General features: G+C 43.7%; 1 protein-coding gene across 1 annotated transcript in view; it reads left to right on the top strand.

The window, feature by feature from the left end:
* AMDHD1 (amidohydrolase domain containing 1) overlaps window positions 1-15,054 on the top strand; it is a 28,217-nt gene extending 13,163 nt beyond the window's left edge. Inside the window, exons 6-9 of the mRNA XM_069762026.1 lie at window positions 2,267-2,391; window positions 2,634-2,727; window positions 6,225-6,385; window positions 14,624-15,054. Of these exons, the coding sequence (XP_069618127.1) occupies window positions 2,267-2,391; window positions 2,634-2,727; window positions 6,225-6,385; window positions 14,624-14,729 (486 nt within the window). The 3' untranslated portion in view covers window positions 14,730-15,054. The remainder of the gene's footprint in view (window positions 1-2,266; window positions 2,392-2,633; window positions 2,728-6,224; window positions 6,386-14,623) is intronic.
* Window positions 15,055-15,711: the final 657 nt, after the last annotated feature.

The following is a 15,711-nucleotide window of genomic DNA, read 5'->3' as shown; positions in this document are numbered from 1 at the left end:
GGGCTATGGCCTCAGTCTGAACAGGACTCTTCCTCCAACTTGAAAGGGCTGTTGGCGGTAAAACATGTATTAAATAAATTCCTTGTACCCCTACAGGGTCGACACGTCAGGCTATTATCAGACAATCGGGTAACTGTGGCCTACATTAATCGTCAAGGTGGCACGCGATCCAGTTCATTGATGGAGGTCGCAAATCATATCTTTCAGGTGGCCGAAGTACACCTTCTCTCCCTGACGGCACTTCATATAAAAGGAAGTATCAATACCAAAGCAGACTATCTAAGCCGCAACGTACTCAGACAGGGAGAGTGGTCGCTAAATCCAGCCGTCTTCAATCAAATCATTCAGTTATGGGGTTGTCCAGAGAGAGACCTTTTTGCCAGCAGGGGAAACAAAAAATTACACCAATTCTGCTCCCTAAATCCAAAAGACAACCCGTACGCTGTGGACGCTCTGCTGATATCTTGGCGCTTCAGGCTCGCATATGCTTTTCCCCCTCTAAATCTAATTCCTTTAGTTCTAAGGAAGATTCGGGAGGACAGGGCCCAGGTAATCTTGATAGCTCCATTTTGGCCCAAGAGGGCTTGGTTTCCTTGGCTGAGGAAGATGTCTGTCTGCCAACCATGGATCCTGCCAGAGCTACCAGATCTGCTCTCCCAAGGGCCAATCCTCCATCCTCAAGTAGCCAACTTACACCTAGCGGCATGGAACTTGAGAGGTCCTTACTGAGGGGAAAAGGATTCTCTCAGAATCTGGTAAATACACTCCTTAAAAGTAGGAAACCCTCTACAATGAGCATTTATGTTAGAGTGTGGAGAAAATTTCTATCATATTCAGGGGCTCAAATTGACCAAAAACCATGTATAAACCAGATTCTCGAATTTTTACAAAAAGGCCTAGAGATGGGCTTGGCCACAAGTACTCTTAGAGTTCAGGTGTCAGCGCTGGGGGCATTATATAACCTTAACTTAGCCAGTAATCACTGGATTTCTAGGTTTTTTTTTTTAAAGCAGTCACTAGATCTAGACCGATTATTAAACAAAGGTTAGTCCCATGGGACCTAAATCTGGTACTCTCTGCCCTAATGCAAGCCCCATTCGAACCCATTGATTCCATCCCTGTAAAAATCCTTTCAGTTAAAACAGCCCTGTTGGTTGCACTCACATCGGCTAGAAGGGTTAGTGATCTGCAGGCACTCTCCAGACATCCACCATACATGCAGGTCAGGGAGGATAGGGTAATATTGAAGCCCGATCCCCTATATCTTCCTAAAGTTGCGTCAAAATTCCACAGAGTACAGGAGGTAGTCCTACCCTCATTTTGCTCTTATCCTGCTAATGATAAGGAACGTAGTTTTCATTCCTTAGATGTAAGAAGATGCCTCCTTAAATATATTGCAGTGACAGATGCCGGGAAAAAAGACAACTCCCTGTTTGTAGCCTATCTAAAAACACTCTAGCCAGGTGGATTAGGGAGGCGATCTCTCTCGCTTATACCGCAGGTGGCAACGAAGTTTCAGATGGTATAAAGGCACACTCCACGTGAGCCGTAGCATCTTCCTGGGCGGAGAGGTCAGAAGTATCGATCGAAGACATATGTAAAGCGGCCACATGGTCTTCTCCTTCTACCTTTCTTAGACACTACAGATTAGATCTGGGTAGTTCCTCAGACCTTACGTTTGGGAGAAGAGTGCTGGAAGCTATTATCCCCCCCCTAAATCTTTCGTCTCTGAAAGTCTCTCATTGTGCTGTCATGGCGACTGAATAAATACGTACGCTACTCACCTGGTAGCAGTGTTTTTTCAGGAGCCATGACAGCACCCTTAGATTCCCTACCCTAAGTTTTGGATGTTTCAACACCCTGTTGGTTTTGCGTTAAATTCCATGTTCACTGACATAATAAAATATATTTATGTATATGCTGCATCTGTGTTACTAACCAAGGTGGTCCTCTCATGCTCTGGAAACAACTGACGTGGGAGAGAGGTACCGCCCTTTTTATGTCTGTAGGTTTCCTGTCCCTGAAGGGCGGATCCCCTCTCTCGTTGTGCTGTCATGGCTCCTGAAAAACACTGCTAACAGGTGAGTAGCGTACGTATTTCTTTGGCATAAGACATGACAGGAATCGAGGTATCATTTTAATAAATTTATAAATTGATCCTACTGACCGACTCACTTTTAATGAAATAAAGGTAGGGTTTTTGTTTTTTGTTTTTTTTTTCCTTCTCTCCTTCCACATACTGTGACACTTCATGTATGTTTTCCAGTTGGGTGCAGAGCTGGAAGCACTTGCGGTTAGTCATTTAGAAGAAATAAGTGATGAAGGGATCACTGCACTGGCTGCTGCAAGATGTTCGGCCGTTCTTTTGCCTACAACTGCCTACATCCTGAGGTAACAACCATGTAGTTTTGTCCTGAATCATCTGAAGTAATTTTTGGTACACTTTTTAAATCAAGCACATGCTTTGCAGAGTTTGAGAGCCTCTGCCTATAGTATCAGAGTATTAGGAGTTATTGAAGATCATGCAAAATAAGACATTGGGCTTGGTAGTACTGACTTCTAGGCATACTTTTCTAATTGTGAAATGTATATTAATCATTTTGGTGCTCATCATGTCTATTTTTCATTCTTAGACTTAAGCAGCCTCGCGCAAGGGACATGCTTAATGCTGGAGTCATAGTCTCTCTAGGCAGTGACTTCAATCCCAATGCATACTGCTACTCTATGGTAAGTCTACAGGACACAACACGAGTTTAAATTTTTACACATTGCAATACATAACCCCTAACCCAAATGCCAAGTCACAGGCATTGTATTAGATCAAATTTCTGAATAGTATTAAAACTCCCCTAGAAGAGAAAATGTAGTAAAGCATTTTTCCATTACTTATTTTGTAAAAGCCATAAAAAATGTAGGTTGTTGCATTTTTAATCAACCTGAACAATAAACATATTTAATGTACATTTTATTTATGTTCAGCGCATGTCGTGTCTCCCCCATGTGGGCTCCGGCGCTGAGCCCACATGTCAGCTGTTTAAAACAGCTGACGTGCCTGGAACAACCGCAGGTGAAATCGCGATCCACCTGTGAATGTTAACCTGTTTAAATGCTTTTATCAAACTGTCAGCGGCATTTAAAACGTGCTTCCGGCAATGGCTACAGAAATCCGCCAATCCATAACCCATGTCACGGGTCACCGATGGATCGGCATGACAACCGGCATGACAACCAGAGTTCTCCTGCAGACCTCTATGGTTGTGAATACTGGATTGCGGAGTTGCGCTCATAGCAAGCAGACAATTCTGCTACATAGAGCTGATCTTATCGCCTGTATGTAGCAGAACCGATCAGGTTATGGCAGCTTCTAGTCTCTATTGAAGCATGTCAAGTGTTTAATTAAAAAAAAAAAAAAAAAAAATCAAATCTCCCCCCTTCGCCCTATTCAATATCAAACATGCACATATTTGGTATCACCACATGCAGAATCGCCCGATCAATATAAAAAAATAAATAAAAAAATAAAAATTAACCTGATCACTAAACGGCGTAACAAGAGAAATGCATAACACCAGAATTACGTTGTTTTTGGTCACCGCAACATTGCATTAAAATGCAATAACGGTGATCAAAAGATCGTATCTGCACCAAAATGGTATCATTAAAAATGTCAGCTCAGCGTGCAAAAGGTAAGACCTCATTAAACCAGAGATTGTGAAAAATGGAGACACTACAGGTAATGGTGGTCAAAAGTACAACTTGTCCCTCAAAAAAAAAAAAAAAACCTCACATGGCCATATTGCCGGAAAATTGAAAGGTATGGCTCTGGGAAGCTTAATTATAGGCTTGCTATGAGCGCTGACCACAAGGTGGCGCTCACAGCAAGCCAGCATCAGCTGACCCCCCAATCATGTGATGGGGGTCAGCGATGAGCGCATTTCCAGCAGCGTGTCCGGAAGCAATAGTTAAATGCTGCTGTCCACGTTGACAGCGGCATTTAACTAGTTAATAGCGGCGGGTGGATCATGATTTCACCTGCCGCTAATGTGGGCACATGTCAGCTGTTTTGAACAGCTGACATGTCGCGGCTTTATGGGCTCACCGCCGGAGCCCACTTCAAAGCAGGGGATCTGAAAGGGGTTAAAAATGTGCAAAAGTTTTTCCTGAAAGTCATAGGCTGCCGTCACACTATCAGTATTTGGTCAGTATTTTACATCATTATTTGTAAGCCAAAACCAGGAGTGGGTGATAAATACAGAAGTGGTGCAAATGTTTCTATTATACTTTTCCTCTATTTGTTCCACTCCTGGTTTTGGCTTACAAATACTGATGTAAAATACTGACCAAATACTGCTAGTGTGATCAGATGAAGTAAAATATAAAGTGCAAACGGTGCTGAATGGTTTGGTATGACAATGTAAACAGCAAATGCGCTACGCTAGTGTCATAAGAATATATTAACCCCTTTCTGCCAGCTGACGGAATAGTATTTGAGGTGGCTCCGGCCGTGAGCCCACCTCAAAGCCGCAACATGTCAGCTGTTTTTGCACCCATGAACTAGTTGAATGCCGCTGTCAAACTCTGACGGCAGCATTTAAGAAGCGCTGCCTGAAGTAATCGCACTGCTGAATACCCCCCCGTCATGTGATTGGGGGTCATCGGTGCGTTGCCATCATAACCAGTGGTCTTCTCAAGAACTCTATGGTTGTTGATGGCAGATTGCTATGAGCGCCACCCTGTGGTCGGCAGTCATAGCAATGATGTAATTCGGCTACATAGAGGTGATCTGTGCATCACCTTATGTAGCAAAGGCGATCGAGTAGTGCATGCTTCTAGCCTCCTATGGAGACTACTGAAGCATGCCAAAATTAAAGTGTTTAAAAATATAAAAAAAATATAAACTCGCCCCAATCAAAATAAAACAAAAAAAAATCAACCTACACATATTGGTATCGCTGCATTCAGAATCGCCTGATCTATCAATAAAAAAAAAAAATTACCCTGATCACTAAACGGCGTAGCGAGAAAAAAAATCAACTCCAAAATGACTTTACTTTTTTACTTTTTTTTTTTTTTTTTTTTTCACCGCAACATTGCATTAAAATGCAATAACAGGCAATCGAAAGCGCATATCTGCCCAAAAGTGGTAGAATTAAAAATGTCAGTTCAGCAAGCAAAAAATAAGCTCTCACCCAACCCCAGATAATGATAAATGGATACGCTACCGGTCTTGGGAAATTACGCAATTTTTTTTTTTTTTTTAAACCAGTTAGCTAAGAGAACCTAGACATGTTTGGTGTCTATGAACTCATAAAGACCTGTAGAATCACAATAGCAGGTTAGTTTTAGCATTTGGTGAACCTAGCAAGAAAGCCAAACAAAAAACAAGTGTGGGATTGCTTTTTTTTTTTTTTTCCCATCCTGTTACACGACATGGTAAAACCAATGGTATCGTTCAAAAGTACAACTTGTCCCTCAAAAAATAAGCCCTCACATGGCCATATTGATGAGAAAATAAAAAAAAAAGTTGTGGCTCTTGTAAGAAATGGAGTGAAAAAAAACAAAAAAAAGCTCCTGGGGTTAAAACATCTCAGTAGGGCGTAATTTACCTAAGGGAAACGTTCTGCCAGGTCTCCTATGCACGTTTCGGCGCTGTGCCTTCTTCCAGGGGGCATGTCGAGATGCACTTATTCTTGCACATTTATTTTTAAACTTGTATCATATATTAATAAGCTGTCACTGTATTTATTTTCACTGGTTTCTTTGACCTAAGTTGTAGTGTTAAGGTGCTATCATGTAATCTTATATATTGATTAATTTTGGGGCATTATGCAATACTTTAAAAACCTACCAGGGTCAAGTGATATTTTTACTATATCCATTGTTACGTGCTCCAATACCTGCTTCAGCTTTTATTAATTTGTTTTAATCAGTATTAATAAAATTGTTTTATTGAATATTTTACCTATTGGTCTTTATTGCTTTTTTTTTTTTTTTTTTTTTTTTTTTCTTTGACCAACGTGGAGGTAGGCAACAGTTTTATATCCTTTTCTTTTATATTTTCTTCCCTTTTAATGTGAATTACCGTATGTGGCCTTTCTCCATGGAGACCAATTGTCATCTTTATGCAAGTTTTATCTTTACTTTCCTTACTTTATACTTGGTAATTTGTTTGTAGACGACATGCTTCTCCAACTTTAACATGTCATTGGATATTTGGTTTGCAGCCCATGGTCATGCACCTTGCCTGTGTCAATTTGAAGATGTCTCTGAATGAGGCTCTGGCTGCTGCCACCATCAATGCTGCTTACTCTTTGGGAAGATCTCATACACATGGCTCATTAGAGGTTGGAAAACAAGGAGATGTGGTTATCATCAATGCCCCACGGTTTGTATTAGCATCTTCAATCTAGAACTTGATTTTATGGTAACATTTTTTTTTTTTGTTTGAGTGACTTGGCAGCTGCATCTCCTCACAAAAACAAAGCGCAGGACAAAGTTGATCCTTTCTCATACACTTTTTTTTTTTTTTTTTTTTTTTTTTTTTTTAAATGATGTTAAATATTAAATTTCCCTCTTTAAATTCAGTAGCTAAAATATGTTTTGGATAACTAAAACGAAAAATATAAGAAGGTCCACTATAACATGCACAGTGTGTAAAAGTGCATTAGTTCTTACCATTGGATTCTGTTCACCTTTGCTTCCCCCACTCTCCACACATCATTTTTACAAATGGTCAAAAATTGGAATGTATGGAGAAACCTTTCCGTATGCTCCATCCTGCTAGTACAGTCACTTCCAACATCATTGATACTTCAATTAGTCTCCAAATAAGTGCAAAAAATTGTAACTAAACAATCAGTCTTTTAGGCTGGCGTCACACTATCAGTATTTGGTCAGTATTTACATCAGTATTTCTCAGCCAAAACCAGGAGTGGGTGATAAATGCAGAAGTGGTGCATATGTTTCTATTATACAGGTCCTTCTCAAAAAATTAGCATATAGTGTTAAATTTCATTATTTACCATAATGTAATGATTACAATTAAACTTTCATATATTATAGATTCATTATCCACCAACTGAAATTTGTCAGGTCTTTTATTGTTTTAATACTGATGATTTTGGCATACAACTCCTGATAACCCAAAAAACCTGTCTCAATAAATTAGCATATCAAGAAAAGGTTCTCTAAACGACCTATTACCCTAATCTTCTGAATCAACTAATTAACTCTAAACGCATGCAAAAGATACCTGAGGCTTTTATAAACTCCCTGCCTGGTTCATTACTCAAAACCCCCATCATGGGTAAGACTAGCGACCTGACAGATGTCAAGAAGGCCATCATTGACACCCTCAAGCAAGAGGGTAAGACCCAGAAAGAAATTTCTCAACAAATAGGCTGTTCCCAGAGTGCTGTATCAAGGCACCTCAATGGTAAGTCTGTTGGAAGGAAACAATGTGGCAGAAAACGCTGTACAACGAGAAGAGGAGACCGGACCTTGAGGAAGATTGTGGAGAAGGACCGATTCCAGACCTTGGGGAACCTGAGGAAGCAGTGGACTGCGTCTGGTGTGGAAACATCCAGAGCCACCGTGCACAGGCGTGTGCAGGAAATGGGCTACAGGTGCCGCATTCCCCAGGTAAAGCCACTTTTGAGCTACAGAGAAGCAGCACTGGACTGTTGCTAAGTGGTCCCAAGTACTTTTTTCTGATGAAAGCAAATTTTGCATGTCATTCGGAAATCAAGGTGCCAGAGTCTGGAGGAAGACTGGGGAGAAGGAAATGCCAAAATGCCTGAAGTCCAGTGTCAAGTACCCACAGTCAGTGATGGTGTGGGGTGCCATGTCAGCTGCTGGTGTTGGTCCACTGTGTTTCATCAAGGGCAGGGTCAATGCAGCTAGCTATCAGGAGATTTTGGAGCACTTCATGCTTCCATCGGCTGAAATGCTTTATGGAGATGAAGATTTCATTTTTCAGCACGACCTGGCACCTGCTCACAGTGCCAAAACCACTGGTAAATGGTTTACTGACCATGGTATTACTGTGCTCAATTGGCCTGCCAACTCTCCTGACCTGAACCCCATAGAGAATCTGTGGGATATTGTGAAGAGAAAGTTGAGAGACGCAAGACCCAACACTCTGGATGAGCTTAAGGCCGCTATTGAAGCATCCTGGGCCTCCATAACATCTCAGCAGTGTCACAGGCTGATTGCCTCCATGCCACGCCGCATTGAAGCAGTCATTTATTCAGTCGCCATGACAGCACAACGAGAGAGGGGATCCGCCCTTCAGGGACAGGAAACCTCAGACATAAAAGGGCGGCACCTCACTCCCCCGCCAGTTGGTTTCCTGTCCCTGACAGCGGAACCTCTTCAGACAGGCCCAGAGAAGAGGGTCGAAGATAGAAGCTATCCCACTCCTGACAGGCCGATGCAGGTAGCGGGGGTCCCCTACCTCGGCCTGATCAGGGGGATGGAAGCACCACACGGCAGGGGGACTGTCTGTGTAGGTGACAGCAGGAGGAAGCAGCCCTAAGCGGAGGGCTTGACTTCTGTGATGCCGCTAGTCACCTGGTACATGGGGCCCATATGCGCATCTGCCGGAGCCTTTGGGGTCGGTCCGCCGCTGGTGCTGGCGTCTGCGGTGGCTAGGTGAGCGCTGCCGTCCTTGTCGGCGCGTCTGCTCTCAGCGCCGCGGCCGCGTCCAGAAGGGGCGTGTCCTGATGACGCGGGTGCGGCGCGGGGCGATGACGCGGCCGCGCATGCGCAGTAGCGTCTTATTCTGGCTAATGGCGGCGCCCGGCGTCGCAGGGGGGGGGATTTCGGCCTCAGGGTGTCTGGCGCTCTACGGGCGCTAGCGGGGGCAGTACCAATGAGCGGTGCACCGAGGGATGTCCCTGCTGACCCCCCATCCGGGGGTGGTACCCAGGGGGATACATTTAAACGCTGCACTGAGGCTCAACATTGTTCCTGTCCACCATTTTGGAATGGAGTCTCTGGAAGGAACACCGCAGCTGGGCGGTGAGCAGCAGCAGTCACCTGAACAACCTTTGAGCAGTTCCCAGCGGCGTTCTAGTGGCAGTAGTCGCGCTGGTAGAGCCAAAGAAACTCAGAAGTCAACTAAGTCCTCTGGCCGTAAGGAATCTCCGGCTAAGAAGGACCCCCCGATCACGGTACCTTTCGCTGCAGGGATGGGTAAGTGAGCTTCGTGAAAGTACATTTCTGATAGCTGTCCCTCCTTGTATTCCCTCTCTCCTTATTAGGGGAGGAAATCTGTGTCCAAATCCAAACATAGAGAGTGTGCCATCTGTACGGAACCTCTTCCGGATGGACATAAAAAGAAATTGTGCAGCATCTGCATTCAACAATTAATTAAGGACGAGACCCCTGACCTTACGTCTACTCTTAGGGATCTGGTTAGACAGGAGGTCAGAGATTCCATAAGGTCTCAGAAGACAGTCTCAAAAAACAGGAGGGAAATATTATCCCCAGCCTCGGATGTGGATTCAGACACGGGTGGTGTGAGTTCAGATTCCCATCCGTCATCATCATCAGAGGACGCGGAAACTAGTCGAACCTGTCTATCACTGGACAGGGTTAACCGCTTAGTCAAAGCTGTCAACAGTACTATGGGCATTGAGGAGACCCAGGCGGAAAGTTCCATCCAGGATATAATGTTTAAAGGCATAGATCGCAAATCCAGAAGAGTATTTCCCGTAGTCGATAAAGTTAAGTCTCTGATTACGAAAGAATGGAAAAAACCCGAAAGGAAGGGGTCTCTCCCACCAGCGTTCAAAAGAAGATACCCCTTTGAGGAGGAAGCTTCTTCATCCTGGGACAAGGTTCCGAAATTAGATGCGGCAGTGGCTAAAGCGTGTAAAAAGACGTCTCTCCCGTTTGAGGATCTGGGGAGCCTAAAAGACCCGCTTGATAGGAAGGCTGAGGTATTCCTTAAAGGAGCTTGGGAAACATCAGCGGGTTCCCTGAGACCGGCGATTGCGGCCACCTGCACTGCCCGGTCGTTGATGGTATGGCTGGGTAATCTAGAAGACCAGCTCAAGGATAAGGTTCCTAGGGCCGAGATCCTATCATCCATGTCTATGATTCAGGATGCAGCAGCCTTCCTCTCGGATGCGTCAGCCGATTCCGTTAGGCTAGCGGCAAGGTCATCAGCACTGTCCAATGCGGCCCGTAGGGCTCTTTGGATAAAATGCTGGCCAGGAGACTTGCAGGCCAGATCAAAACTATGTGGCATCCCCTGTGAGGGGGTTCATTTGTTTGGCCCGGTACTGGATGAGCTTCTAGAGAAAGCAGGCGACAGTAAAAAGCGTTTCCCTCTCCTAACAAGACCCTTCTATAGACGGGACTATAACAGAGGAGGGCCATATCGCCGAAGATCGGACAGGGATTCAAATAGAGAATCGACCAGATACAACTCTTACAGGAGAAGAGGTAGAGGTTACATGTTTAACTCTTCTACAGACTTTAAAAAGCATCAATGACTGGCGGCCCAGGTGGGCGGTAGGCTTTTGGCCTTCTACCCAGCCTGGGTAAAAATCACCAATAGTCCATGGATACTCAGTATCATTAAAGAGGGGCTAAAGTTCCAATTTCACCATACCCCCCTGGACAAATTCAAATTAACTCCTATCCGTTCTTCTCCCGCAGAACAGTTGGCGTTGGAGTCAGAGGTTCGAGATCTCCAAAAAAAGGGGGTTCTCGTTAAAGTACCTACGGAGGAACAAGGTACGGGGTTTTACTCCCCTTTATTCCTGGTAAAGAAGCCAGATGGATCTTATCGTACCATCATCAATCTGAAGGGTCTGAATGTATTCCTGCTGGTCCCATCCTTTAAAATGGAATCTGTGAAATCGGCAATAAAGCTTCTTTTTCACAATTGCTTCATGGTTGTCTTGGATCTGAAAGACGCCTATTATCATGTCCCGATACATGCAACTCATCAGCGCTTTCTCAGGGTAGCAATTTCTCTTGCCGGCACAGTGGAGCACTTTCAATACCGGGCACTCCCCTTTGGTGTTGCAGTCGCACCTCGGGTGTTCACTAAGATTATGGTGGAGGTTATGGCACACCTTCATGAGCAAAATATACTAGTAATTCCCTATCTAGATGATTTATTGATCGTTGGGCGCTCAGAGATACACTGTAAGGAACAGTTGGGGAAAGTGATGGCGGCGTTACACAACTTAGGATGGATTATCAATCTCAAAAAGTCGCGTCTTCAGCCCTCGACATCACAGCAGTTCTTGGGTCTTACTGTGGATTCAGCTCAGCAGGAATGTCGCCTGCCAGACTCAAAAGTTGATACTATTCACCGGCTGGCCTCCAGAGCAATTAGTAATCCCGTAGTTTCCTTAAGAAGTGCTATGTCACTCTTAGGTTCACTTACCTCTTGTTTTCCGGCGGTGATGTGGGCTCAGTTTCACTCCAGGGCTCTGCAATGGGATGTTCTGCATAATTTTCGGCGTCTGGGCGCTAACCTTGACAAAAAGTTTTCCCTATCTGTAGAGGCCACGGGTTCACTAAGGTGGTGGACACACATCCCTAATCTGCGTAGAGGGGTACCTTGGACATATCAAATATCACGGGTAATAACAACGGATGCTAGCCCCACGGGGTGGGGAGCACACTGGGAAGGCAATTGCGTTCAGGGTCTGTGGTCCCATTCTGAGCGAGACACGTCCTCCAATCTGAAGGAATTGATGGCGGTGGAACGCGCCTTAGATAGGTTTCTTATACCTCTGCAGGGTAGACATGTTAGGCTACTCTCTGACAACCAGGTGACCGTTGCTTATGTGAACCACCAAGGAGGTACACGATCTAGGTCATTAATGAACGTTACGAATCATATCTTTCAGATGGCCGAGAATCACCTGCTCTCCCTTACGGCCCTTCATATAAAGGGAAATCTAAATACCATGGCCGATTACTTAAGCCGCAACGAGCTCAAACAAGGGGACTGGTCTCTAAAACCGGCTGTCTTCAACCAGATCGTGCGGTTGTGGGGATATCCAGAGATAGATCTGTTTGCCAGTCGAGAAAACAAGAAACTCCATCAATTCTGTTCCCTAGACCCAAGGGACAATCCATACGCAGTCGACGCTCTTCTGATCCCCTGGAATTTCAATCTCGCCTACGCTTTCCCTCCTCTGAATCTCATTCCTCTAGTTCTGAGAAAAATTCGGGAAGACGGAGCCCGAGTGGTTTTAATAGCCCCATTCTGGCCCAGAAGGTCTTGGTTCCCATGGTTGAGAAGCATGTCCATTTCCCAGCCATGGATCCTCCCAGAAATACCGGACCTCCTTTCCCAGGGTCCAGTCTTCCATCCGCGAGTAACCAACTTGCACCTGACAGCGTGGAACTTGAGAGGTCACTTCTGAAAAGAAAAGGATTCTCCCAGAATCTTGTAGATACTCTACTTAAAAGTAGGAAAGCCTCCACGACTAACATTTATGTTAGGGTATGGAGGAAGTTCCTATCAAGTTCAGGAGCACAGATCGATCAAAAACCTGATATTGCTCAAATCCTAGAGTTTTTACAGAAGGGCCTAGAGTTAGGCTTAGCCACCAGCACCCTTAGAGTTCAGGTTTCAGCTCTAGGGGCACTATATAATTCCAACATAGCCAATAATCACTGGATAACAAGGTTTTTCAAAGCGGTCACCAGATCCAGGCCGGTTATTAAACCGAGAATAGTTCCATGGGACCTAAATCTTGTGCTCTCGGCTCTAACACAAGCTCCGTTCGAGCCCATTGACTCTGTCCCGATCAAGATCCTGTCGGTCAAAACAGCCCTCTTAGTTGCCCTTACATCGGCAAGAAGGGTTAGTGATCTTCAGGCATTATCCAGGCAGCGTCCGTATATGCAATTTTTGGAAGATAGAGTGGTGATGAGACCTGACCCTCTTTATCTTCCAAAGGTTGCCTCAAAATTTCATAGATCCCAGGAGGTGATCCTACCTTCATTTTGTCCTAATCCCTCTAACAATAAGGAGCAGAGATTTCATTGTTTGGACGTACGTAGGTGCCTTCTCAAATACATTTCAGTAACAGACACCTGGAAAAAAGACCACGCTTTATTTTTATCCTACCAGGGGGTTAGGAAGGGACTTAAAGTATCAAAAAATACCCTAGCCAGATGGATTAGGGAGGCGATATCTCTTGCTTATACCGCAGGTGGCGTGGAAATCCCAGAAGGTATAAAGGCTCACTCTACTCGTGCGGTGGCCACATCCTGGGCTGAGAGAGCAGAAGTATCGATTGAGGACATCTGTAAGGCGGCCACATGGTCTTCTCCATCCACCTTTCTTAGACACTATAGATTAGATCTAGGTGGCTCCTCCGACCTCACGTTTGGGAGAAGGGTGCTGGAAGCTATTATCCCTCCCTAGTCACCTTTTCACTTCTCTGAAAGTCTCTCGTTGTGCTGTCATGGCGACTGAATAAATACGTACGCTACTCACCTGGTAGCAGTGTTTTTTCAGGAGCCATGACAGCACCCTTATATTCCCTACCCTCTTTGTTTATGGGTTTAACACTTCCTTTAGAGAAATTCCTAAGTTTATTCACTGGGTGAATTGTACCATATATTAATATTGTTTATGTGCTACTAACCTAGAAGGTCCTTTCATACTCTGTAAACCAACTGGCGGGGGAGTGAGGTGCCGCCCTTTTATGTCTGAGGTTTCCTGTCCCTGAAGGGCGGATCCCCTCTCTCGTTGTGCTGTCATGGCTCCTGAAAAAACACTGCTACCAGGTGAGTAGCGTACGTATTTCTGCCAAAGGATTCCCGACCAAGTATTGAGTGCATAACTGAACATTATTATTTGTTGGGTTTTTTGTTTGTTATTAAAAAACCCTTTTATTTGATTGGATGGGTGAAATATGCTAATTTATTGAGACAGGTTTTTTGGGTTATCAGGAGTTGTATGCCAAAATCATCAGTATTAAAACAATAAAAGACCTGACAAATTTCAGTTGGTGGATAATGAATCTATAATATATGAAAGTTTAATTGTAATCATTACATTATGGTAAATAATGAAATTTAACACTATATGCTAATTTTTTGAGAAGGACCTGTACTTTTCCTCTGATTGTTCCACTCCTGGTTTTTCATCAGCCTTGACTGGGGTCTGGCCATTGAAATCAAAGGGGGAGAACCGCCCCTTGCCTGATGGCTCTTCTTTTGAACAGCTGACCTGAAGTGACGTCGTCCCATGAGCCTTGCCACAACAATGACATCAGTCACTAATGCAATCTGGGAAGAGTTCGTATGCCTCCTCCCATTTCAGCAGTCACAGATCACTGCCATAGACAACATGAAATGGAAATTTTGATTAGTGCCAACTTTGAGAACCTATATTTTAGAATAGGTAATCAATAGAGGGGGGGGGAGGAGTGTAACAAAAGGTATATGTACTCCAAAAACGTAAATAAGTTTTTCTTTAGGTGGTATTGAAAGGTTTTTTCAACTTTTTTATTTTTTTTAATTGAACACACTACATTGCTTCTAAAGTACAAGTGAAATATTGTGATGCCAAATGTCTTCAGATAAAATGAATGACGGTCCATGCTAATATTGATCGTAACATGCTTATTTGTAGATGGGAACATGTGATTTACCAGTTTGGAGGACACCAAGAATTAATTGAATATGTGGTTGTTAAAGGCAAAATTGTTTACGAGAACGAAAGAATTTTTGCCCTATAACAAGTGTGGAACTACCGCCATAGCTTCAAGACGTACAGACCAGTTACAATGATCAGCTGATACGCGGTCTCTCTGTAGATATGTTAGATAATTTAGTGCACGGATGAAACTGCCCAATGAATAACCTTAATACTGCAGACGCAAACAGGTTGAGCTAAGAAAGATTGAATGTATCTAAACCTTGCTGGATTTCTTTGTCTGTATTGCATCTGACAGCTGAACCATTGGCTAGTATTTGACACTGTGTATTTAGAGAAATGTGATCCGTTGGTTGAATGTAAAAAGTTGGGGTATACTAGAAGCCAAATAAATAACTTGTCATCATGAACATTGATTTGTGTTTTTTCTTCTTTTTCAATGCAAACTATATATTTAGTGTTTTAGACGATTATCTATCCACATGCAGAATTTCATCAAGACCCCATCATGGGAAGCATTTCTAAGGTAATACATTAAAGCAGAAGTGAACATGTTTCATTGAAAAATAGTTAAAGGGTATAAAAAACCAAAACCAAAAACAGTACAGGAATCCATACTGCCTAGATTAACCCTCCATCTGGGGCAATATGTTTCATAACAAGTTTAGGGGCATTGCGCCTGTCCGGCACAGGCTAGAAAATTGGCTAGATTTTCAATGCTCTAAAAGTGATCAGTTACCTTAATAGGAATGTAATAAACGAGAATATACATAATCAGGTGTTAAAAAAAAAAAAAAAAAAAATTATAATAACCAGAAAAGTAATGTTTCTATGTCTTTGAGCATCCTCTTCACTCTCTCCATCTTGATCTGTATCAGACACATCTGGACATTCTTCCACATCATCTTCTGAATCAATGTCACTTTCTTCCCCTAAATCTTCTAGCTGTAAGGGGTCTGTCTCATCATCAAGCAGTATATTTTGCACTTGCTCAACATGAAGGGCATTGGACAAGTCAAATATTCTCCTCGCCATTTCAAGATTTAGGGGGCGCAATGTGCCTG

This window comes from Ranitomeya imitator, chromosome 4, assembly GCF_032444005.1.
Source record: "Ranitomeya imitator isolate aRanImi1 chromosome 4, aRanImi1.pri, whole genome shotgun sequence".
Taxonomy (NCBI): Eukaryota; Metazoa; Chordata; class Amphibia; order Anura; family Dendrobatidae; genus Ranitomeya; species Ranitomeya imitator.
This window is presented reverse-complemented; position numbering and strand designations above follow the sequence as displayed.